Source organism: Ovis canadensis, chromosome 3, assembly GCF_042477335.2.
Source record: "Ovis canadensis isolate MfBH-ARS-UI-01 breed Bighorn chromosome 3, ARS-UI_OviCan_v2, whole genome shotgun sequence".
NCBI classification, from domain to species: domain Eukaryota; kingdom Metazoa; phylum Chordata; class Mammalia; order Artiodactyla; family Bovidae; genus Ovis; species Ovis canadensis.
This window is the reverse complement of record NC_091247.1, coordinates 227,633,976-227,655,659: the sequence shown is the minus strand read 5'-3', so window position 1 is coordinate 227,655,659 and position 21,684 is coordinate 227,633,976. Positions and strand designations below refer to the sequence as shown.

General features: G+C 54.4%; 1 protein-coding gene across 2 annotated transcripts in view; it reads right to left on the bottom strand.

Moving 5' to 3' along the window:
- The window catches only part of FBLN1 (fibulin 1), an 81,516-nt gene that overhangs the window by 41,683 nt on the left and 18,149 nt on the right, over window positions 1-21,684 (bottom strand). For both annotated transcript variants that reach the window (XM_069586162.1, XM_069586163.1), the window contains exons 3-11: window positions 20,563-20,698; window positions 18,132-18,303; window positions 11,939-11,998; window positions 10,501-10,602; window positions 9,767-9,904; window positions 8,279-8,416; window positions 4,090-4,233; window positions 2,926-3,054; window positions 2,303-2,428 (exon numbers count right to left, since the gene is read on the bottom strand). In XM_069586162.1, the coding sequence (XP_069442263.1) occupies window positions 2,303-2,428; window positions 2,926-3,054; window positions 4,090-4,233; window positions 8,279-8,416; window positions 9,767-9,904; window positions 10,501-10,602; window positions 11,939-11,998; window positions 18,132-18,303; window positions 20,563-20,698 (1,145 nt within the window). The remainder of the gene's footprint in view (window positions 1-2,302; window positions 2,429-2,925; window positions 3,055-4,089; window positions 4,234-8,278; window positions 8,417-9,766; window positions 9,905-10,500; window positions 10,603-11,938; window positions 11,999-18,131; window positions 18,304-20,562; window positions 20,699-21,684) is intronic.

Here is a 21,684-nt window from a genome sequence, read left to right as displayed (position 1 = left end):
TATAACAGCAGAGTTAAGGAGGCACAATCGAGAGACGTGGCTCGCAAAGCCTAAAATATTTACTGTGTGGCTTTTAGGGGAAAAAAAAAGTTTGCCAACCTCTGGCCCAGAAGTCCCTTCTCATTTTTGTTTACTGCTAATTCTTAGCAGGGCAGGAGGGGTGAGCAGGGGAGAATGTCCTTTAGTGCCTCAGCCCCTCTCACCCCTGCAGCACCCCCACGCCTGGCCTGGCTGTCACCTGACCCCCTGTGCACTTGGTCACCTCTGCCCAGTGTGGTGTCTCATCACATCCCAGAGACACTCCCTGAAGGCAGGAACTATGTTCTTGCTGCACACCTGGAGCAGGGGGTACTTTATAACTGCTCGGCAGAATAACACAGCAAAGCTGGCCAGGCCCTGGCTTTGGGCAAAATCATCCACTAACAGGTATGAGTATCTACTATTCAGTCATTAAGGAGTCATCATGGACAGCACAAGCCACAAATGATGATAACACTGATGCCAGCAGTCTCCATGTCTCAAGCGCGTCCTCTCACACGGGGCCCTGGGAAACGCTGGACAGGCTCCATTGGGTTTCACCCTCATGACCCCCACTAGTGGTATTAGGTGGGTCTCACTAGCCTCATTTTGCAGATGAGGACCCTGAGGCCCAGAAATGCCGAGTTACTCTCGAGACCATAAACGTGACACAGCCGGGATCTGAACCCAGGCCCAAGGGACCCCACCCCCGCCCCCGCCCCATGTATGAGTCTGATTCCTTGACATTATGTGTGTGTGTTGGGTCTGGTTCCTGGGGACGAATCCCAGAACCTCAGGGGAAGCCTAGGACCCAGGAGCCCCTCATACTGTCCATCCTTCAGGGTGAGAATTACACGTCAGGGTGCATCCTGGCGTATCTGTGATCATCCGTCTTAATCCAGAATTATAAGACCTGCCGTGTCTGGAGGCTGGCTCTACAGGTCACCCCTGGGAACTGCACTGCAAAGAGGGGAGCTGGTGAGGGACTGCCGAGGGTGGCCAGAAGCTATCAGTCTCTGCTGACCTACTCACCTAATTCCCGTGAAGTTGTGACACCCAAGGAGCGCCTGCTACATACCAGGCTGGGCTCTCCCCTCATCTCAGTCCATCCCGTCAGAGGGAGGCAGGGTTATTCTTGGCACCAAACAGACTTGGTCAAATCCTCCCACCAAAGACCTGACCAAATACCAGCATCAGCCCAAGACCATGACCCTTGAAATGCCTGCCTGGGAAAGCTCTACGCTGCTAAAGAATTTCCTGTGTTCCAGCCAACGCCGGACTGCAGGCCCTGACCTCCCTTTTTCTTAGAAGCATTTACTTCAAAAAACCTGCAGATGTAAACCCTTCCACTGTCCCTTTGAGATGCATCTTTTGCAACCCAGGAGTGTCCTTCTAAGGACATGCGAACCAAGCCTTTGAAATGCAGTTAAGAGGGAGCTCCCCCCCTACCAACTCCCACACTCTGTAGGAGGGTCAGAGCCAGAGAGCAGACACAGCTGGCTGACCACTGACCTTAGCATCCTTCAGTGCTCCTCCTTAGCAGGCCTCAGCATTTAGAAAGCTTGCACCTTTTGTCCTGGTGGAGTTGAGACCAGTTTATACCAAACTCTCTTTCCTCTACTGCGGGAGTGCAAATAAAATCTGTCTTACCACTTTCAACAAATATCCAGCTTTTGCTTCCCTCTGGCATTGCTGTTGTTTAGTGGCTAAGACATGTATGACCGTCCCCATGGACGGTAGCCCGCCAGGCTCCTCTGTCCATGGGATTCTCCAGGCAAGAATACTGGGGTGGGTAGCCATTCCCTTCCCCAGGGGATCTTCCTGACCCAGGGATCGAACCCACATCTCCTGAATTAGCAGGCAGATTCTTTACCACCAAACCACCAGGGAAGCCCCCTTCTTTGGCATAAACCACCTCATTTCCCCCGTGAGGACACTGAGGCTGGTGAGGTCAGCCACCCCCCCAGGGTCACGTGAGGACGGCGGTGGGTCAGACGCCCTCAGATTCTGCACTCTCAGCCACATCCCACTTGTCCAGCCTCACGTGCGCACAGGCGTTATCTGCAACCCCCGGACCAAGGGGAAACCGGGAGGGCCATCATCTCTGACAAGTAAGTTTTTAGAGGCATCGCCCCTGCTGACACGTCATCTGATACGTGTTAGGGCACGAGTGAGTCGTTCCCAAGCAGGCCTGCTGGGGGAGCAGCAGGGAGGCGGGCAGCTCAGGGAAGAGGGCGTATGCAGGCCTAGCGGCCCCCGACCCCTGCCCAAAGCCAGGCCTCACCTTCACAGGAGCGGCCGTCGGAGGAGAGCCGGAAGCCTATGGTGCAGCTGCAGTAGTACGAGCCAGGCGTGTTCTCACACTTGTGGCCGCACAGGCGCCCCGGGTACCGCCGGCACTCGTTGATGTCTGAAACGGAGTGGGCGGGAGGCTCAGGCAGCGTTCTGCCTGGACGGTGCTGCCTGTCCTCCCTGGCAGCTCGCGACATCTGTCCCCCACCTCCTCCGCCCTCCTCTCCCGGGGAAAGGTGCAGAGACTGGTCCCAAAAGCACGGCACGTCAGCAGGGGTGCTGGGACCACCCTGCCTCTCTGCCCACTGGGGAAGCCTCGTGCTCCTCCCAGGACAGTGACTCTCTGGGAAATCACAAAGACTCTGGGGCATTTGTCCAGGGGGCTGGAGTCTCGGGGCTAGCACAGCACCTGTTCTACAGGTGGGGAGCACCCCCGAGGAGCTGCATGACTGGACCTAGAATGGGGGTCTCCTGATCTGGGTCTCTTCTCCAGCACTGTCTGAACTCAGGATTGTCAGAGGTCGGGAGCAGACCACGGTCACTCCAGGTGCACCCCAGGCTGGTTCTCCTTGGCGTCACCTGGCCAGCACCCGCCTCAGGGATACCCATACATACCCACACATGTCCTGCTGATGCCGTCGAAGTAGTACCCGGCCTTGCACTCACAGCGGAAACTTCCAGGGGAGTTCACACACAGGTGCCCCGGCCCACAGGGCTCAGAAGGGGGAGAGCACTCGTCCACATCTTGCAGAAAAGAAAGACACATTGAAAACCCTTTAGTGTGGGAGGGGGCGTGATCAGAACGGAAGGCAAGGAAGGAGCTCACAAAAACGTAACTGATAACGTGGCACCGTCTAATTCTTCAACTTGATTTCCCAGATTACATCATATGCACTGGAGAGACAGCTGACCTGATGTAGCCTCTACCCTCGGGGGATTCCTGCTAGTGCGAGCCAGCAGTGGCCCCAGTTAAGTAAGGCAGGAAGTGCCCAGGGACTGGGGAAAGGCTGAGGAAGGAAGAGACTCCTCTGCGTGGCACGGATCTGGGCAGGATGGGTGCAAGATGCCTTTGCCTGAACCCACAGGAAGGTTGGAGCAGGTGGCAAAGGGAGCAATGTAAGAGCAAGTCACACAGACAGAGACGGGCAGGGCTTGTTGGGGAGCAGCAAGACCTGCTCCATCTGGATTATAAAGTTTGTGAGGTTGGGGTCAACTCAGGAGGACTGAGTTGTAAGCGGGGCTTCCCTAGTGGCTCAGATGGTAACGAATCCACCTGCAAAGCAGGAGATGCGGGTTCACTCCCTGGGTGCTCTCCCTGGAGAGCGTGGCTACCCACTCCACTATTCTTGCCTGGAGAATCCCATGGACAGAGGAGCCTGGCGGGCCTCTGGGTCGCAAAGAGTCAGACATGACTGAAGCGACTGAGTACCCTCGTACACGCACGGATTGCAAGCAGGAACATCAGCCCTCTGTCTGCCCCAGTGAGGAGCCATCACCAAAGGGAGCTCTGAGCAGGAAGAGGTGAGAGAGCTTTCAGCTCAGAATGAATGGGACAGACTAGAAGGGGCAAAGCTGGAGGCAGTAGGTGGGCTGGCATTCTACTGCAACGGTCCAGGCAATAGCCAGTAAAGACCTAGGCTTGGCGATCAGCCATGGGATAGATGGACAGGTGCACACCGCTTCCTTTGGGGATCTCCTCTCTCCTTCCAGAGAAGGGAGGGTTGTGCTGGAGCAGACAGAAAAGTTTATTTTAAACTGGCTTTCTTTTTTAATACCAACCAACACAGCGGGTTCCCTCCTCGTTGAGATGGTAGCCACGGCCACAGTTGGGCACATTCTTCTGGCACGTGTAGGAGCCCTCCGTGTTGATGCATGTCTGCCCAACAGGGCATGGGGCACTGATACTCAAACACTCATTGATATCTATGGGGGGAAATACAGAGACGGCAGGGTTAATCTTGGAGGGCTTTCCCAAACCCAGCACCTGATCTCCAAAAAACTCCCATCTCCCTCCTCTTTATGAAACCACGGATGGAGTTAAGATGATGTGCTTGGCCTGGACCACACTGCAGCCTCCCCACTGGCTCCCAGGTTACAGTAGCACATCCCACCTTAAGCAACCCCTCCCGGGTCCATCTCCCTGCCCCTAAACCCTCAACACCTCCATCTTCCACTGCACCAAAGCCAAGGCCACCTGCCCTGTGAGTCCCACACAGTGAACCGGGCAATTCAGGTGCCATCCTGGGTTCACACACTCCCGGTCAGTGAGTATCTTCCCTGAACTGAGCAGGGGTGAGGAACAGACACGGCAACCCCTCCCTGTCGGCACTTGTGCTCTGGGCGCCTCCAGTGACTGGCGGGCCCCACCAGCCTCCCAGCCACATGGCCAGTCTCTCCTGCAGCCCAGCCTCCAGCCTCCACCTCCACGCAAATCCCCCTCTGGGCCTGCCTGGGGAGCCATCACCCCAGTCTGCCCAGTGGACACACCTCTTGTATGAGCATAGCCTCTGGGGCACAGCTCCCCTGACATCCCCATCCCTATTCTGGGGTCTGGGGGGCCTGTGTGAATTCAGGCCCTGGGGAAGGGCAGCTCTGAGTTCGTGGCCCAGTGGGGTCCCTCCCCGACTGCACACCCCTCTGACGGGGGACACCTTTGATGAACACAGGCCCAACACGTATAAACCAACCAGAACTGGGTTTACATGACTGCTCACGCTCAGCCCTGGTGCAAAGCTGCACAGAGTGAAATTCCTACCAGAAGTAGCTTCTGAAAGGACCTAAAGGTTTTCCAAATCACCTATAAACATCTAGGGGGCTAAGAGAAGGGGGTGATGGTAGAGGACCAGCTGCGCTTCTCCCTTCGCAGCCCAGCCCCATCCTCCCCAGACAAGAGCCTCCTCGCCCTGGCAACAACAGCCTTTGTCGGGATGGCCTCACTGGCGCAGTACTTTACAGTTTACAAAAGCTTTTGTCTCCAGTCCTGCCCTTGACCAGCACATCGAACCCACAAGGCAGGCTTGCAGGCATTGAAATCTGCATTTTATAAACAGGAAAGTCCCCAAACTCAGGCCAGAGTCCGGGCCCACTCTGTGCAGAACCAGGGTCTCCAGCTTCCCGGCCGGGACAAGGGCCCTGAAATCTGGGGTGGGCACAGCCCGCCAGCCACATGCAGCCCACTTCCTATGTTTGTAAATTCGGTTCTCTTGGAGCACAGCCAGGCCCGTGCTTTTACGCACCGTCTACGGCTGCTTCCATGTGGCTGCGACAGAGACCCTAGATCAGTGAGGTTGTATTTATGCTCCAGCGCTTCAGAGAAAAAAGCTCGGCCGTGCGTCAAGAACTAATGCAGCATTCAGAGCCGTCACCGCTACCTGCCCCTAGTCAGGTCTACAGCTCCCAAACCCTGTGCCACGGAACACCAGTGCCCCTTGAGAAAACACGAGCTCCACAGAGGGGTGAGCCCTCCAGCCTGTGAGCGCCACAAGGTAGGGACCCGGCCATCGGGGCGGGAGCCAGTGAATGCGTGGCCGGGAGAGGAAACAAACAGAGCAAATAACACACAAGCTCTGAGGAGGTTGGGAAGGCCTCGTACAAGCCTCTTAGGGACCCACGTGGGAAAAGCCTGGATGATCCCAGCTGTTCAAGGGGCCCCGCTCGCGCCATTTAATCCCAGGACCACAGAACCCAGCACCTCTGGAATGGATCAGCCGTGCGGGCAGCCCAGTGCCGGCCCCTTCTCTCGTCCTCACCAAAGCAGAAGGGATGGTGGGCCGGCGGAGGGAAACGGAAGAAGAGCGAGAGCCTGGAGGAGACGTGACTGGCCAGGCCCTCGATGACCAGACCTCAAGGGCCTAGAACACTCTACGCTTTGTGCCCGGGACGGAGGCCTCTGACCGCGAAGGCCCACTCCCATCCTCTGCGCTGGTCCCCCACGTGGGGCCCTGCAGCTACCGGGCCGCCCGGCCTGTGGCCAGAGGGGAACTGACAGGCTCCCGGGGCCCAGGGCTGGCTCCAGGAGCCCCAGGAAGATGGCTCTGGCTACACTCGAGGTCACAGTTTCCCAGCACAGGTCACCGTGTCCTGCGGGAGGGAGGGTGGCATCCCGGCAGTGTGCGAACAGGGAACCCAGGAGCGCAGGCGGCAGAGCGGGGCTGCCTGGCCCCGAATCATCCTGACACCCTCCTTTTTCCTTGATTCAGTTTCTCCTTGTGAAGGTTTGTTGGGCACGATAAAAAGATGACATAAAGGTACTGACGTGAAATGATATCAAAACACATCAGTAGGTCAAAAAAAAAAAAAAAGCAAGCGGCTTTCTACGTTTGGGTTTTGCTCGCTTTTTTACAAATAAAGGACAAAACTTTTGAAACAAATAGGAATTTTTAAAAAGAAAAGCTCCTGAACTTGGTTGCAAGGATCATGGGCACACGAAAACAGAGACCCCTCTAGGACCTCTGAAGACCCAAGTTCAGGGGGTGGGGGGCGCTGGGCTGTGGTCAGTCCTGGGTCCCCGGCTCCCACTCTGGCCCCTCCCCCGGCACAGAGCTGCACCCCCAAACCAGGGTGTGGGTGGGGAGTGGGAAACCGGGGCTAAGTCGAGACTTGCAAATGCTCCTTCTATGTGGAGCTCGGGCTGATTTTGCCATGAGTCATGGTTTCCAACCCTGACAGATGCCCTCCTCCACGGAGCCCCCTGGGAGCCCCCTGAAAGTCTGGGCAGGCCCTTCCCCTTCTTGGCCAGGGAAGAGCCGTCAGCCTCCTGCTCCCTGGCCTCCTTCTTTGAGTGACGACAGCTCTGTGGGCTGGGGGCTGGTGAGGGGCCAGTGCAGCCAAGCTGAGGCCCCCACCACGCAGACGCCTCCCGTGAAAAGGGGGCAAATTTGTTTCAGGAACAAAGACTGGGGTTGGCTGCAGATAAAATCACCCCCATCCTAAGGGGCTGCTGTTGTTTGTCTGTAAATATCCTGGGATGGTAATAAAAGGGGGCAGGGCTTTCAATCCAAACCACCATGCCAAATCAAAGATGGATGCAGATTTATCTGCGAGCGTGAGACAGACAAGATAGAAAGTCCCGTCCCTTGTCATGGCGCTGCCAGCCTTTCCAGGGGATGACAGGGCAGCCCCAGCAGCGTGGGTTCTGGCTGGTGGCACCTGCAGCTCACATCCAGGGGGACATCTGTCTGACCTCAGGGGAGGACCCAGAATCTTCTACTGGGGCAGAGGGCAAGGACAGTTGGCAGACCTGGACTCAAATGCCAAGAGCATGCAGTGATCTGGCCCGGAGGCAAATGCAGGAGAAAGCAGGCCCGCCTCCTGTCTCCTGGGCTGGTCCCAGGGTAGCAGTGTTTAAAACTACTGAGGGCTTCCCTGGGGCTCCCAGGTGGCGCTAATGGTAAGGAACCCGCCTGCCAATCCAGGAAGCGTAAGAGACGTGGTTTCAATCCCTGCATCGGGAAGATCCTCTAGAGAAGGAAACGGCAACCCACTCCAGTATTCTCGCCTAGAGAATTCCATGGACAGAGGAGCCTGGCAGGGTCCATGGGGTCGCAAAGAGTCAGACACAACAGAAGTGACTGAGCACGCACGCACACACACACTCAGTTCAACACCAGTGTTTCTGATTTCAAAACTCAAGCTCTTTTGTCTGAATCGGAAATTGCTAAATTAGAGCCCTGGGGCCCAACACAGCCTGTCGCCTGTGTTTGTAAATAAAGCTTTATTGGGACACAGCCCTGCCCACTTGTTTACATAACCGTGGCTGCTTTCCAGCTACAACCTGCAGAGCAGAGGAGTTGCGACAGAGACCACACGGCCTGCAATGCACAATTTATTGTCCAGCCTTTTATAGAAGCAGCTTGCCGACCCCTGTTCTGTCTACCCTGTACAGTGCCCCGCCTTCTAGAGGCAGGGCCCATGACTGGACGGTTCCCCTGCCTGGCGGACCCCGTGAGCCCTGGCAGCAGTGTCTTACCAATACAGTTGCCTAGAGCATCTTGTATAAAGCCACTCTTGCACTGTAGCTTGGGTCTGCAGCGGAAGGATCCCAGAGTATTCTGACAGATAAAATCGGGGAGGCAGTTATGAATACCACTCTCACACTCGTCAATATCTGGTACATCATAAAAAAAGGAAATTGTTAGCAAGAGTCCTGCCAGAAGCATCTTACAACACTTTAAAATCACAAGAAAGCTTTTTTTTTTTTCTTTAAATGCTCATTGCTCAGACTATAACCCAAAACATTCCAATAAAGAGGTCACATACAACAAGCGCCTTAGCCAAACAGGGCTCGGGTTGCTAAAGACTTAAAATGCTGACTATCCCCCCAAGGCTCTTATGATGCACATTTTCTGTTATATAATAAATAACCCAGACATTTTCCTGGCAATAGGTGGTTTGGTTTGGTTTTCATTTCAGGCTAAGCACATGTTTAGTTTTAGAATATAAAGCGATGATGATCTTAGTGGCAATAAACACAGTCCCTATAAACTTATTCCTTCTTCAGCCCTTGCAATATCCCAAATATTAACAATGGTGATTGTCATGACTGAACATGTTGGCTGCCCTTCCCTTGAAGTTCATGGGCTGTCAGATGTTCAAAAGTGTATACTCAGCTGGCGGGGACCCTGGGTTCTCGTGGTCCAAGCCGCCCAGTGAGTCTGCAGGGGTGGGGAGCACCAAGCTCGCCCAAAGGCCCTCAGACGTCAGGAGGGTGTGACTTGCTTTTGAGTTACCCTCATAATTCAACCAACATTTTTACACAAGTGGTTTTGTCGTTCTGAAGGGTTGGAAACCCTCAGCAGAAAAGTATGTTCTAACAGATCCTCATCAAAGGCTTATCTGCCAAATAACATCTATGGTTTGGCGGGGAAAAGCCAGCAGCCAAAAATGTCATGCTTTTTATGCAGCGGAAGGGAATATGCTTTGAACTTCAAGGGAGCCTGGAATCAGATGGACAGCAGCTGTTGTGCAAAAAAAAAAAAAAAAAAGGGAGGGATGGGAGCAGAAAGCACATGTGAGCACCTGAAATCCATCTCGGGTCTTGTTATTTTTACATTGTTTTTAAGTCTTTACTCTTAAATTGTTACAATATTGCTTCCCTTTTATGTGTTCTGGTAGTTTGGCCACAAGGCATGTGAGATATGAGCTCTCTGACCAGGTTCGGAACTGGTACCTTCTTACACTGGAAGGCCAAGCCCCAACCACTGGAAGGCCAGGGATGGCCCTGGTCTTGTTTTTAAATGATCGTGCTTTGAGCCTTTTCAGAAACCCAAACTCTCCACTGTCATTAACTCAGCACGACGGTAAAGCAGCTAAATCTTCACGAGTGACAGGGTTGGCCGGGGCCCCAGGCAGTCACTGGGGGACCTAGCACGTGGAGCCCTGGACCCCCCCAGCCTCTTTCTCATCACATCGCATCTACTCCCGGGGGTGAGGTTCTGCGACCCGGAGCCTGTCGTACCTTTGCAGTCATTATCCTCTGTGAGCTCATAGCCAGTTCCGCAGCTGCTGTCACGCTGGCAGCGGAAAGAGCCCACTGTATTGACGCAAGTTTCTCCGAGCCGGCAGTTTTGGCTGCCCTTGATGCATTCGTTGACGTCTAGGAGAGACACAGGCAACACAGGAGTAATCGGCAAGTACGACCGATCCCGACGCTTCATCAGAAGGAACGGACCAAGAAGCAGAGTGGGGTCAGTTCTCTGCATCCATCAAGTCCCCCAGGCCTGTGATGGTCACGCTCTGTACCGGGGTGGAGCCCTGGGCGCTCCCCACCAGGGCAAAGCAAAAGCAATGATTTCTCTCCCCGGCTGATCTATTTCAGATCTACTGCTCCTTCTGAGCATCTGCTAAGCAAGCTCCAGGCCCTGAACTGGAGTCGTGTGACCCTAGAGACCTCCCTAGTAGGGCTGTCCCCTCCCTCCATCTCCCCCATCTCAAAGATGAGGAGCCAAGAGAGGCTGGGGATGCCCCTAGGGCCACTCAGCAGATCCTGGACTCAGAGCCCAGTCAGACCCCAAGCCCACCCCCTTTTCCCAGCCTGGTGTTCACATTCTCCTGACTGAGAGCCGCGGCTGCGGGATGCTGGAAAGCTGGTCCTGGGCTGTAGTTCACCTACGAACAGGGCCCCGAGTTGTGCACAGCGGGCCCTGCCTGGGTGTCAAGCGGAGGCAGAGGCTCTCGGAGCAGGACATTTACCTTCACAGGAGACGCCATCGGGGAGCAGCTGGTACCCCACAAAGCAGGAGCAGACAACTTCCTCCCCCGTGTCCCGGCACTGCTGCTTGCAGGGCCCACCGCCTGGAACCAGAGCAAATGTGAGCAGAGGCTCGGCACACCCGGGGACCTCCTGATGCTTTCTCTTTGTTTGGATGGGGCCAGAGGAAGTGTCCTCAAGGTGGACTGATGCAGAAAGGCAGGCTCCCCAGGCTGGAGCCCACTGCAGCCTTCACAGCAGACCCTCCCATGGGAGACCGCCAAGGTCTGGCCCTGATCTGACAGATGGAGGGGCACGCAGGGCCCCAATCCCCCATTTCCACTGCCACTGCTTCAGTCCCGGCCGCTCACTCACCTGGCTCTCTGAGCATCCCTGGTACCCAACCCTCCAGCCACACTTCCCACAGGGCGGCTAGCGAGATGCTCAAAGAACTAATCTCATGGGGACAAACCTCCACCAGACCAAGATTCCACGAAATGAAGTTCGGATTGCTGCCCAGGGCCTGCACGGCCTGCCCACCTGTCCAGCCTCTTCCCCTCTCCCTGTCCTTGGTCCCTCCCCTGTCCCACCGCCCACCAGGGCCCAGCTGCTGCGGGTCTTCAAGTCTCTGCTCAGCTGCCGAAACTCTCCCCACCCCCGTCACTTCTCTGGCTAGTCCATTGTGGCCCACTGCAAACCAGCTATCCGCCTCCTCCTCCAGGAAGACCCCCACACACGGCCCCCAGGGAGGATTACGGGTCTTTCTGGGGCTCTCTTCTCTCCCTTCCCCCACCCGAGGCCTCGGTGCCAAGTATCATTGTAACAGACCGCCTTATTTTGTGATTAAACTGGCTCCCTAATTGAAGCCCAACCATAAAGCAAGTCACTAAATGTCCTCGGGGAGCAGACCTGCCAGTCCAGACGTGTAGGAATGTTCCGTCATGAGAAATAAAGTCTTATCTTATGGAAAAGAACACTGTAAGGCCCCACTGACTTTAAATTTGAAAGCATCGCTCTTATGAGACAAATGGATATTACAGATGGTACAGCTGGAGCGCCAGGCCACAAAATGAAGTAACACTCACCCCCATCCCTTCAGGGGCCCCCAGCCTTGGCGGTCCCTGTGCAGAGTGACCCCCCCATAGAGTCACCCACAGAGTCTGTGAGCCGTGATGAAAGGGCTTTGAACGCTAGCTTCTTCGCTACAAGCCCACCCTCTCCCTCCCTCGCCCACCAAGTCCCAGTGAGGAGGAGAGGAAGGGAAGGAGTCCAGGAGTGCAGGTGGCCGGGACTTGCAGCTGACTCCCAGCCAAAGGGCACGTCTCGGGTGAATCCGAGTGAACCAGAGCAGAGCCTGAGGTCAGCTCCCAGAGAGATTTGCGTGACCCTCCCCTGGGCCTCGTTATCCACCAGCCGGCCCTGGGGAGGCGCAGGGCTCACCTCGGCAGCGGTCATTCAGGTAGGGGTCCTCTTGTTCCTCCTCGATCTCAGAAACTTTAGCTAAGGGGAAAGAGGCAAAGACACGTTTGTGCACACGCTGTCCACGTGGTGGTCCACACCCACATGAACACACAGGCCACTCCAAATGTTTTCTCTTCTTGTAAATATCAGGCAGCTAATGCCTGTCTGTACGTCTTCTTATAAACAGCTCAGTGTTCATTTCATCCTTTTGAAAAACAGAGTCACACTTGCAAAACAAAATGTCGCTACATCTCTAAAAGATCTATTATAACAGAAACGGCAGCGGCACGAGGGCCTTAGTCATCCACGCAATGCCAAGTGCGGTTACATTGTCCACACTACTTGAATATTTCCACAGATGCAACCACAGCCCTGCTATAAACTCAGTCACCCTCCAAACAAGGCCATGCACCTGGCGAAAGCTTACTGTTACCGGTCGAACTGTGGGTCCCACCTCCTCCCCTGACCCCCACCCCCACAGACGATGTGAAGTCCTAACCCCCAGTGTCTGGGAACGTGATCTTATTTTAGACAAGGGTCACTGCAGATGATCAGGTTAAGATGAGGTCGTGAGAGGGGGCCCTAATCCAAAGACAAGTGTCCTTACACAAAGTGGGTATTTGGACTCAGTGGCAGATACGCAGAGGAAAAGGGAGTAGAGAAACAGGGAGAAGGCAGGCATCTCCAAGCCAAGGATACTGGGGGAGATACTCGGAAGGCCCAGCCCTGCCAACACCATGGTCTCGGACTTCTGGCCTCCAGGCTGGGCGACAATATCTCTGTTGCTTAAGCCCCCCAAGTCTGCAAAGCCTTACTAGGGCAGTCCCAGGATGCGAAAACACAGATTTCATCCACTTGGCCTGCAAAGCTCAATTTAGTGCCAGTCATCCATAGTCACTCACTCGGCTTGTTCAACAAAGGTGTCTGAACACCTGCTCTCAGGGTGGAACACTTGGCACAGACAAGGCCCCTCCCCCTTAATAAAAAGATTCAACAGAGGGGGTGGTCCAGTGGCTAAGTCTCTGCCCTCCCAGCACAGGGGGCCCAAGTTTGATCCCTGATCAGGGAACTAGATCCCACAAGATGCAACGAAGAGTTCACATGTCAGAACTAAAAGATCCTGCATGCTGAAACTAAGACCCACTGAAGTCAAATAAATTTTAAAAAAAAAAGTTTTTAAAAGAGATTCAGCATGGCAGTAGAACAAAGAGTGACGCAGTGGGGGGCCAGGGCCCCAATTTAAAAGGGCGGTATTGCTCTGGCAGTTCCGACATAAAAGACATGCATTCGCCCTTTTAACTTGGCTGGATACACCCAGGAATCCCTAGACAACTTGAAAACCGAGCCCCCTGCTGATGGAAGCCTCCACAAGATGGAATGACAGTGACCACCACTCCATTGCAATTCAGCAGCCATCACATTACAAGGCTGGGTGGGAAAGCACAAATCCAGGGTCTCCTCAGTGCAACCGCGCCTACAGGAGGGCAGCGAAGAAAGACAGGAAAAAGGTGGAAAGGAAATGCGACCCAGTGGAAACAGCGTCCATCTCTGTGTTGATTTCCTCTCCCTTCTACCTTCCCGTGTCTTCTAAAACACGTACATCTGAGAGCATGATACACCCACACTGGAAAAACAGACCTCAGTGAAAACACACACATTAGTAATTCTGCAGTAAATTTCAACATGTATATGTAATGTATAGACACTAACTATGCAAAAGACACAGGAAGGCTTCCCTTGTGGCTTGTCTGGGTAAAGAATCTGCCTGCATTGCAGGAGACCTGGATTTGATCCCTGGGTCGGAAAGACACCCTGGAGAAAGAAATGGCAATCCACTTCAGTATTCTTGCCTGGAGAATCCCATGGAAAGAGGAGCATGGCGGGCTACAGTCCATGATGTCGCAAGAGTTAGACACTTTCACTCTCACATGATGTCACAAGAGTTAGACACTTTCACTTTCACATTAAAATATGGGAAGGGTCCCTAAATAATTCAAACACTTCTCACCTAGGAAGAAACTAAGCAAGAGACCTTCAGGGTGTGAGTCATCTCCAGGTTGGGAGGCTGGGAGTACCTTTGCTCAGAATGGTTAATTTGGATGCAACTAGAGATGGCAACCCACTCCAGTGTTCTTGCCTGGAGAATCCCTGGGACGGCGGAGCCTGGTGGGCTGCCATCTATGGGGTCGCACAGAGTCAGACGTGACTGAAGTGACTTAGCAGCAGCAGCAGAGATGATCACTAATGGCAGAAAGAAAAGAGGAACTAAAGAGCCTCTTGATGAAGGTGATAGAGGAGAGTGGAAAAGATGGCTTAAAACTCAACACTCAAAAAACAAAGATCACGGCATCTGGTTTCATCACTTCACGAAAGATAGATGGGGAAAACATGGAAATAGTGTCAGAGATCATTTTTGGGAGGGGCTCCAAAATCAATGCAGATGGTGACTGCTTGCTCTTTGGAAAAATAGTTATGAAGAACCTAGACAAATGTATTAAAAAGCAAGACATCACTTTGCCAACAAAGGTCCATAGAGTCAAAATTATTATTTTTCCAGTAGTCATGTATGGATGTGGAGTTGGAGTACAAAGAAGGCCAAATGCTGAAGAACTGATGCTTTCCAACTGTGGTGTTGGAAAAGACTCTTGAGAGTCTCTCGGACAGCAAGATCAAACCAGTCAATCTGAAAGGAAATCAATCCTCAATATTCATTGGAAGGACTGGTAATGAAGCTGAAGTTTCAATACTTTGGCCACCTCATGCAAAGAACTGACTCACTAGAAAAGACCCTGATGCTGGGAAAGATTGAAGGCAGGAGGAGAAGGGGAGGACAGAGGATGAGATGGTTGGATGGCATCACCGACTCAACGGACATGAGTTTGAGCAATCTCTGGAAGTTGGTGATGGACAGGGAAGCCTGGCGTGCTGCCGTCCGTGGGGTAGCAAAAAGTCAGACACGCCTGAGTGACTGAACAAGAGATGATCGCAGGGCTTCCCTGGTGGCTCAGTGGTAAAGAATTGGGATCCCTGGGTCAGGAAGATCCCCCGAAGGAAATGGCAACCCACTTCAGTACTCTTGCCTGGAAAATGCTATGGACAGAGGAGCCTGGCAGGCTACAGTACAGAGTCGCAAATGAGTCGGACACGACTTCATGACTAAACAACAAGAGGCGGTCACACCGAGTGAAGTGAGTCAGAAAGAGAAGGACAAATACCATATGCTCTCTCTTATCTATGGGATCTAAAGCATGACTCAAATGAGCCTGTGTATGAAACAGACAATCTCACAAACAGAACAGACCGATGGCTGCCACAGGACAGGGTCTTGGTGAGGCACAGGCTGGAGGCTGGGGTTAGCAGATGAAAGTGGTTACAGATAGAAAGAACAACAGGGTCCTGTTGTGCAGCCCAGGGAACTGCATTCCACATCCCGCGATAAACCGTAACGGAAGAGCATACGAAGAAGCCCGAATACGCGTAACAGAATCACTGTGCTGCGCAGCAGAAAGGAACACAACACTGTAAACCAACCCTACCAGAAGCTAAAAAGAGAGAGGAGAAAAAAGAAGGTTTGATGTGGGGACCCTTCATTCACTTGGCATTATATCCTGGCGAAGCCCAAGTCCCTGCCATGTCCAGGCACAGGCCAGGGTGATGGGAACCGTCCTCCAGAGGGTTCACGGCAACACGGGCCAGGGGCATTTGTGAGAAACTGCTACCTGGGTGATGAAGTTATCAAGATTTCCACAGCATTCTTTGGGGGCTAGTATGCTGGGCAAAGAATGTGAGAAGAGGAATCTGGAATCTAAGCTTCCTGCAGCTTCAGTCGCCCAATCTGTAGAATGGGTGTAACCAAGATACACTCCAGCACAGCTCTACCCAAAGGAACAGGGTCCTTTGCCCCGTCTTAGACTTCGATATAACAATAACAATATTGAAGATAAGAACACTTCGATAACTCATAATATACAGCTTATTAGAAAAAGAAGGTTAAGAAAACAGACACAAATCCCGATTTTATATTTAAACAGATCTGTGTATACGTGCGTGTCAGTCGCTCAGCTGTGTCCGACTCTGCAACCCATGGACTGTAGTCTGCTTGGTTTGTCCGTCCACGGGACTCTCCAGGCAAGAACACTGGAGTGGGGTGCCATTTCCTTCTCCAGGGGATCTTCTCGACCCACAGAGAGAACCTGGATCCCCTGCACTGCAGGACAGTTCTTTACCATCTGAGCCACCCGGGAGGACACCCGGACATGAGTTACTCTATACCAAGTGCCTAGAGAAGTTGAAAAAAGGCTTACTGTCCACTCCTGCACTTATTTTACCTCAGGCCGGTCCTGGACTGTGGGCCCCCCATGTGGCCCCGTGGTAGCACACAGTAGGCCCACAGTAAACGCCAGCACAAGACAGGAAGGCAGGTCTGTGTCTGAGTGGGGAGGGAACACAGGGAAGTCCTCACAAAGACGCCGAGGAAAGTCTGGGGCAAGAAATGAAGCAGAAGAAAGGCAAGGAAGAAATAAGACGTCTGGAGCAACAGAAAAGCTCAGAGACCATTAACGAACCAAGATGTAAATCCACAAAAGTCCTCCCTGGAGACATAGGAGAAAGTCTCCACCAGGGTGAAGAATCTGAGTTTGTTTAAAGTGAAAATGTCATCTCTGATTTCAAAAGTCAAGGAGGGAGCCAGAACGTGGTTCCAGTCCCACTTTATGACTAAGATATCTGAAGTCAGCTGCATGACGGAGTCCTGGACTTGAGAAGTCAAAACAAAGAATGAAAGACGGGTCACTTGACCTGGGACCCCAAAGCCACGGGAACGGACGGCCTGGCTTAGGGAGCACTGGCCTGTGAGCTCTTCCTCTGACCTGCTCCCTGCCCCTTCCCCACGTTGAACAGAGGGCAGACGGAGCTCAGACTGAGAAGGCAAAGGTCCCAGGCAGGCAGCAAGCTTGGGGCAGAGCAGACGCCTGAAATTTTCCAGGGCTGTTTCCATTATGGCACAGGAAACCATTGCATAGTGGAAGAGATGATTAGACGACCGAGAAGTTTCCTGACCCGTGTAACTGAGCCGTGCCCCAAGGCTGCAGGATTGACGTGGCTTCAGACAAATGGAGGGTTGTGAGCCAAACTGATGGAAATACAGCTGGGAGCTGTCTTGAAGCTGCTTTGGGGGGGTCACTCGCCCCTACACTGAATAAATATCTATGTTTGAATGCTCACAGCCTGCTATTAATGAGCGGTGCCCCCAGCCTCTTGTCTACATGTCACCAGCTCCAGATGGAGAGAGGGCACTGGCCCAGCATCAGAAGGCCAGAGTTCTGCCTCCGCCGTGTGTTGGCCACGTGACCTTGAATGCCAGGACCTCATCTGTGAAACACGGTAAACAAGAGTGCGGCCAGCCACCTTCGCTGCCCGAGGCGGCTGGAGGGATGAGACGAACTGTCATGGCAAATGCCATACACCGCTGCTCCCATTTCACCCCAGCAATCCGAGTAAGTGGGACTGTAGGCATCCCCATTTCACAGATGAGGAAACTGAGACCTGGACCCATCAGTTTGCCCCAAACACACCTCAGGACAGGGACATGAGCACAGATTCGTCAGAGCCCAGACTCCAAGCCCTTGGTCTCCCTCCAGGACAGTGAGAAGCACGAACCTTCTCTGACAGCCAGAATCGGTCTCTGCAGAGTTAAGGCAACAGCCAACGCGCAAGCCGACACCACCCGGGACAGCCCGTTCTAGGTGTCCACCTGGTGGGGCTACAGTGCTCAGGTATTTGATCCAGCACCAGGCTGGACACAGCTGGGATGGTAGTATGTTTTAGATGAGATTGACCCTTAAATCAGCAGACTTTGAATAAAGCAGACTGCCCTCCATCAAGTGGGTGGGCCTCATCCAATCAGGTGAAGGCCTTGAGAGGAGGACTGGCCTCCCCCAGGCAAGAAGGAACTCCGCTGGCAGGCAGCCTTCCGACTTAGCCAGAAGATCAGCGCTCTCCTGGGCGTTGGGCCTGCATACACAGCCTGCAGGTTTCAAACCTGCCAGCCCCCCTAGTTGTGTGAGCCAACGTCTTAAATTCTCTCCCTCTCTCCCCACATCTTATTGCTTCTGCTTCTCTAAATAACCTCGACTGACTGCCCTGCCCCAGAGGGAAGAAAAGGGGGACTTACCTGTTTCTTGGAGGTCCCCGCCGTCCCCTGGGGCAAACTCTGCCGTCTCCTGGCCCTTGACGCAGCACGCCCGGAAGACCAGCCCACACTGGTAGCCAACCATGAGGCTGTACTCACAGCTCTGGCCCTGGGCCTGGGCCGCCCGCCCCAGCAGGCAGCAATGGCAGCACCTCTGCAAACACAGGCAGAGACTCTTGGTGGAGAAGCCAGACCCGCGGCATGGCAGATCCCACAGACCCCTCATCCCCCTCGTGGTAATTCTCCCCAGACGGGGAAGATGCATGCCTGACTCGGCTGCCTTTTCTAAACGCTGCCAGGAAACAGCAAAGCCGGCTGAGCCCAAGGCTTGCTGCCCCCCAAACATCACAGGTCCTGCCTTAAAGGGGCTGATCCCAGCACATGCTCCACAACACCTGATTGCCCCTCAAATCCCAGCCGGCCCAGCAGGGCCCCTGGGGCTCCCGCACGGGCTCCCTAAGGGTCCATGCCTCCTGCGCGCTCTGAGATTTCTCTACCACACCTGGAATGATGAATATACACCTGTCTCCTCCTCCTCTCCCCAGTCAGGGTGGTTTAGACCGCAGGAAGAGAACTTCAAGAGGGGTCAGCAGGGGAGAGACAGAGTTGCCACTGCTACCTGTCCACCCCAGGGGTCCCCAAAGTCACATCTAAAGCCCAGAAACAGTATCCACCCCTGGCACATGAAAAGTTTCATTTTGGTCATCATTCTAAGGAAGGCACAGAACGTTCCAAAGGTCTGTGGCAGGAGCGGGGGAGGTGGTTTTGCCTGAGCTTCATGGAGGCTGAGGGTCTCACATTCTCCAGAAAGAGCAGGAGCCCCAGTGACCTCCTCCACCTCATACGTCCCGACTTATACCTGCCGGAAACACAAACGGCTCATGGGCCAAGGCGATCAGTTTCCACACCTGTTAGAATGTTCCAGGCCTTTCTCTGAAGTCTGAGGACCCAGGCAGAGCCTCTTTTCTGGGAGGCTGGCTTTAAGCATCTCAGGTCCCAGCTCCCAGGAACCCCCCTGACCAGCTCTCACTCCCCTGCCCCCCAGCCTCCTCCCATGAAAAGCCCACAAAGGCTGAGGGTGGGCAGAGGGGCACTGGACCCCCAACTCCTTGACATGGAATATCCCTCCACATCCCACTCTGTGTGAAAAGACGCGCCCCAGAAAGGAGCCCCACTCCCCCTCCCAGAATCCAGACTTCATTCCAGTTCTCGCTCCTTGAAATTACTTCACGGGTTCCTAAAGGGGAACAGGAAATCTTTCTTCCAGGGAATTCAGTGTCGTCACCTGGCACCTCCGCCAGAAACCCCGATGACCAGGTTAATTAACTTTCCAAACTTGAGCTCCTCCTGGTCGGGCTGTTTTTCTCCCTTGGTAAGTGGTAAGGGAGGGACAGCCTGGTTTATTTGCAGTTTCCAGACCTCGGAACGCTCTCGGGAACCTCTCCACATCTGTGCAAAGATGCAGGCCTTCCACATGGACGGAGGCCCCAGGGACCTGGCCTGGACCTGGAGTCAAGGGTGCATGACATTCACTCATCGCTGACCTTCTGGACAGGGCTCCCTCTGGGCCAGATGACCCCACTCCCAGCCCTGCCTCACTGCTGATCTCGAAAGGACACTTGCTGAGAGGCCCTTGGAGTGTGGGCCTCTCTGAACCTCAGTCTTTTCTTCTAGGGCAGTTATGGAGGTCATGCGTTCTCAGAGGCATACGTAGGGGCCCGTTCTGAACTCTGACTAGCTGGGGAGAGCAGAGACCTTTGAGGGCCTCCTGGGGGCAGGTGGGGATGCCTACCTTGAATTGAGGGTCCAGAAGGCCCTGAGTCAGGTAACCCATGCTCTGACCTTTGAGTCCCTGTTTGAAGCCCTGGGACTGGCAGTCAGTGGTCCCCAACCTTTTCAGCACTGGGGGCCAGTTTCATGGAAGACAGTTTTTCCACGAACTGGGGTAGAGGATGGTTTTGGGGTGATTCAAGCGCACTACGATTATTGTGCACTTTACATCTAATCTGATGCCGCCGCTGATCCAACAGGAGGTACCGGTCTGCAGTCCGGAGGTTGGGGACCCCTGCTGGCAGTCTTCAGGGCAGGGCTGGGTCACCTCATCCCCATTTCCCAGTGCTGGAAGGGGCCTGGGCTGCAGAGCTGAGAGTCTGCGCACCCAGTGCAGAGGATGCGGGTTCAATCTCTGTTCAGGGAACTAGACCCCGCATGCTGCAACTCTGGGGTGATGCCCAGAGTTTACTGGGTAAACTGGAGCTGGTGGGGAGACTTGAGTGGCCCTTCCAGCCCCCGGGGCTATGCACACCCTGCTGCTCAGAGGGAAAGGCTGCCTGAGTTTGGGGTGCAGGAAGGAGAGCGCCCCAGGCCTCGGACTGCAGAAGGGACGGCTATGCCGGGAGGGCCAGGTCCTCACCTTCACGAACATGGCCTCGAGGCTGGTGTTGTCGCCGCGCGGCGCGGTGCAGCTGTCCTGCTCATTGGCCAGGTTGATGCCCGTGGCGCAGTGTAGCTCCTCCAGCTGGTTGTGGCAACACTGCTCCTGAACCATCCTGTGGGCAGAGGGCGTGGGATGTGCCAGGGGCTCTGCGGGGTGGGGGGGAGGTCTGCCAGGTGTACCCAGGGCCTGGGAGCAGTAGCCCCTGGGGGATGGCAGCCCTGCCACATTTGAGGGTCCCCCTCCTTCCCCCACCCCTGCCGCTCATTCACAGACACACCGAGATACACAGGCAACACCCACATACGGAAGGTGCTCAACAGTGTTTAGTTAGAAAGACTGAACACAGAGTGGTGTCTGGGAGTGGTTTCGAGAGGCCGATTCATCTCTCTCGAGCGCTGACCCTCATCCAGGGAAAGTTCCCAGCTATTTATAACACGAACCAGATTATGGCTGGGATTTTCCTGGTGGTCCTACGGCTGACTCTGTGCTCCCAACGCAGGAGATAAGGGTTCAATACCTGGTCAGGGAACTAGACCCCACGTGCTGCAACTAAAGACCCCACGTGCTGCAACAAGGCCCGGCACAGCGAATTGAATTGGCCTTTTAAAATTAAAAACAAATTTTAAAAAACAGATGAGGGCTGGCTCGGGTCTGGACCCTCTCATCCTTTATTAATACACATTTTCTCAGGTTCCAGAATCACAGGAAATAGCTCGGGCGAGGCACAGGAGGCTGCCACAGCCAAGAGTGATGGATGGTAGCAACAGTGAGCCTGGGCCGCCGCACCCCCATCTCCTAGCCCTGCTAGGGTCTCCAGGAAGAAGGTCCTCGAGGTGGATCTGCCAGAGGTGGTGCCTCAGACACAGCTCCAGGCAGGGAGGGCAGGGAGGTGAGGGAGCAAGAGGTGTGTGATCATAGGTGTGGCTCCCCCCAGACCACGGAGAACCCTGGCTCTAGGGTTGCCAGCAAGGGCAGGAAGAGCCGCCAGGCCTGCTGGACCAGAGAGGGTGGGGCCCCACCCGCCTCCCTGCGTGGCTGGCCAGGCGGCCTTGGCCCCAGCCTCCACTCTGTGGGGCTGGAGCTCCTCACCCAGCTTCT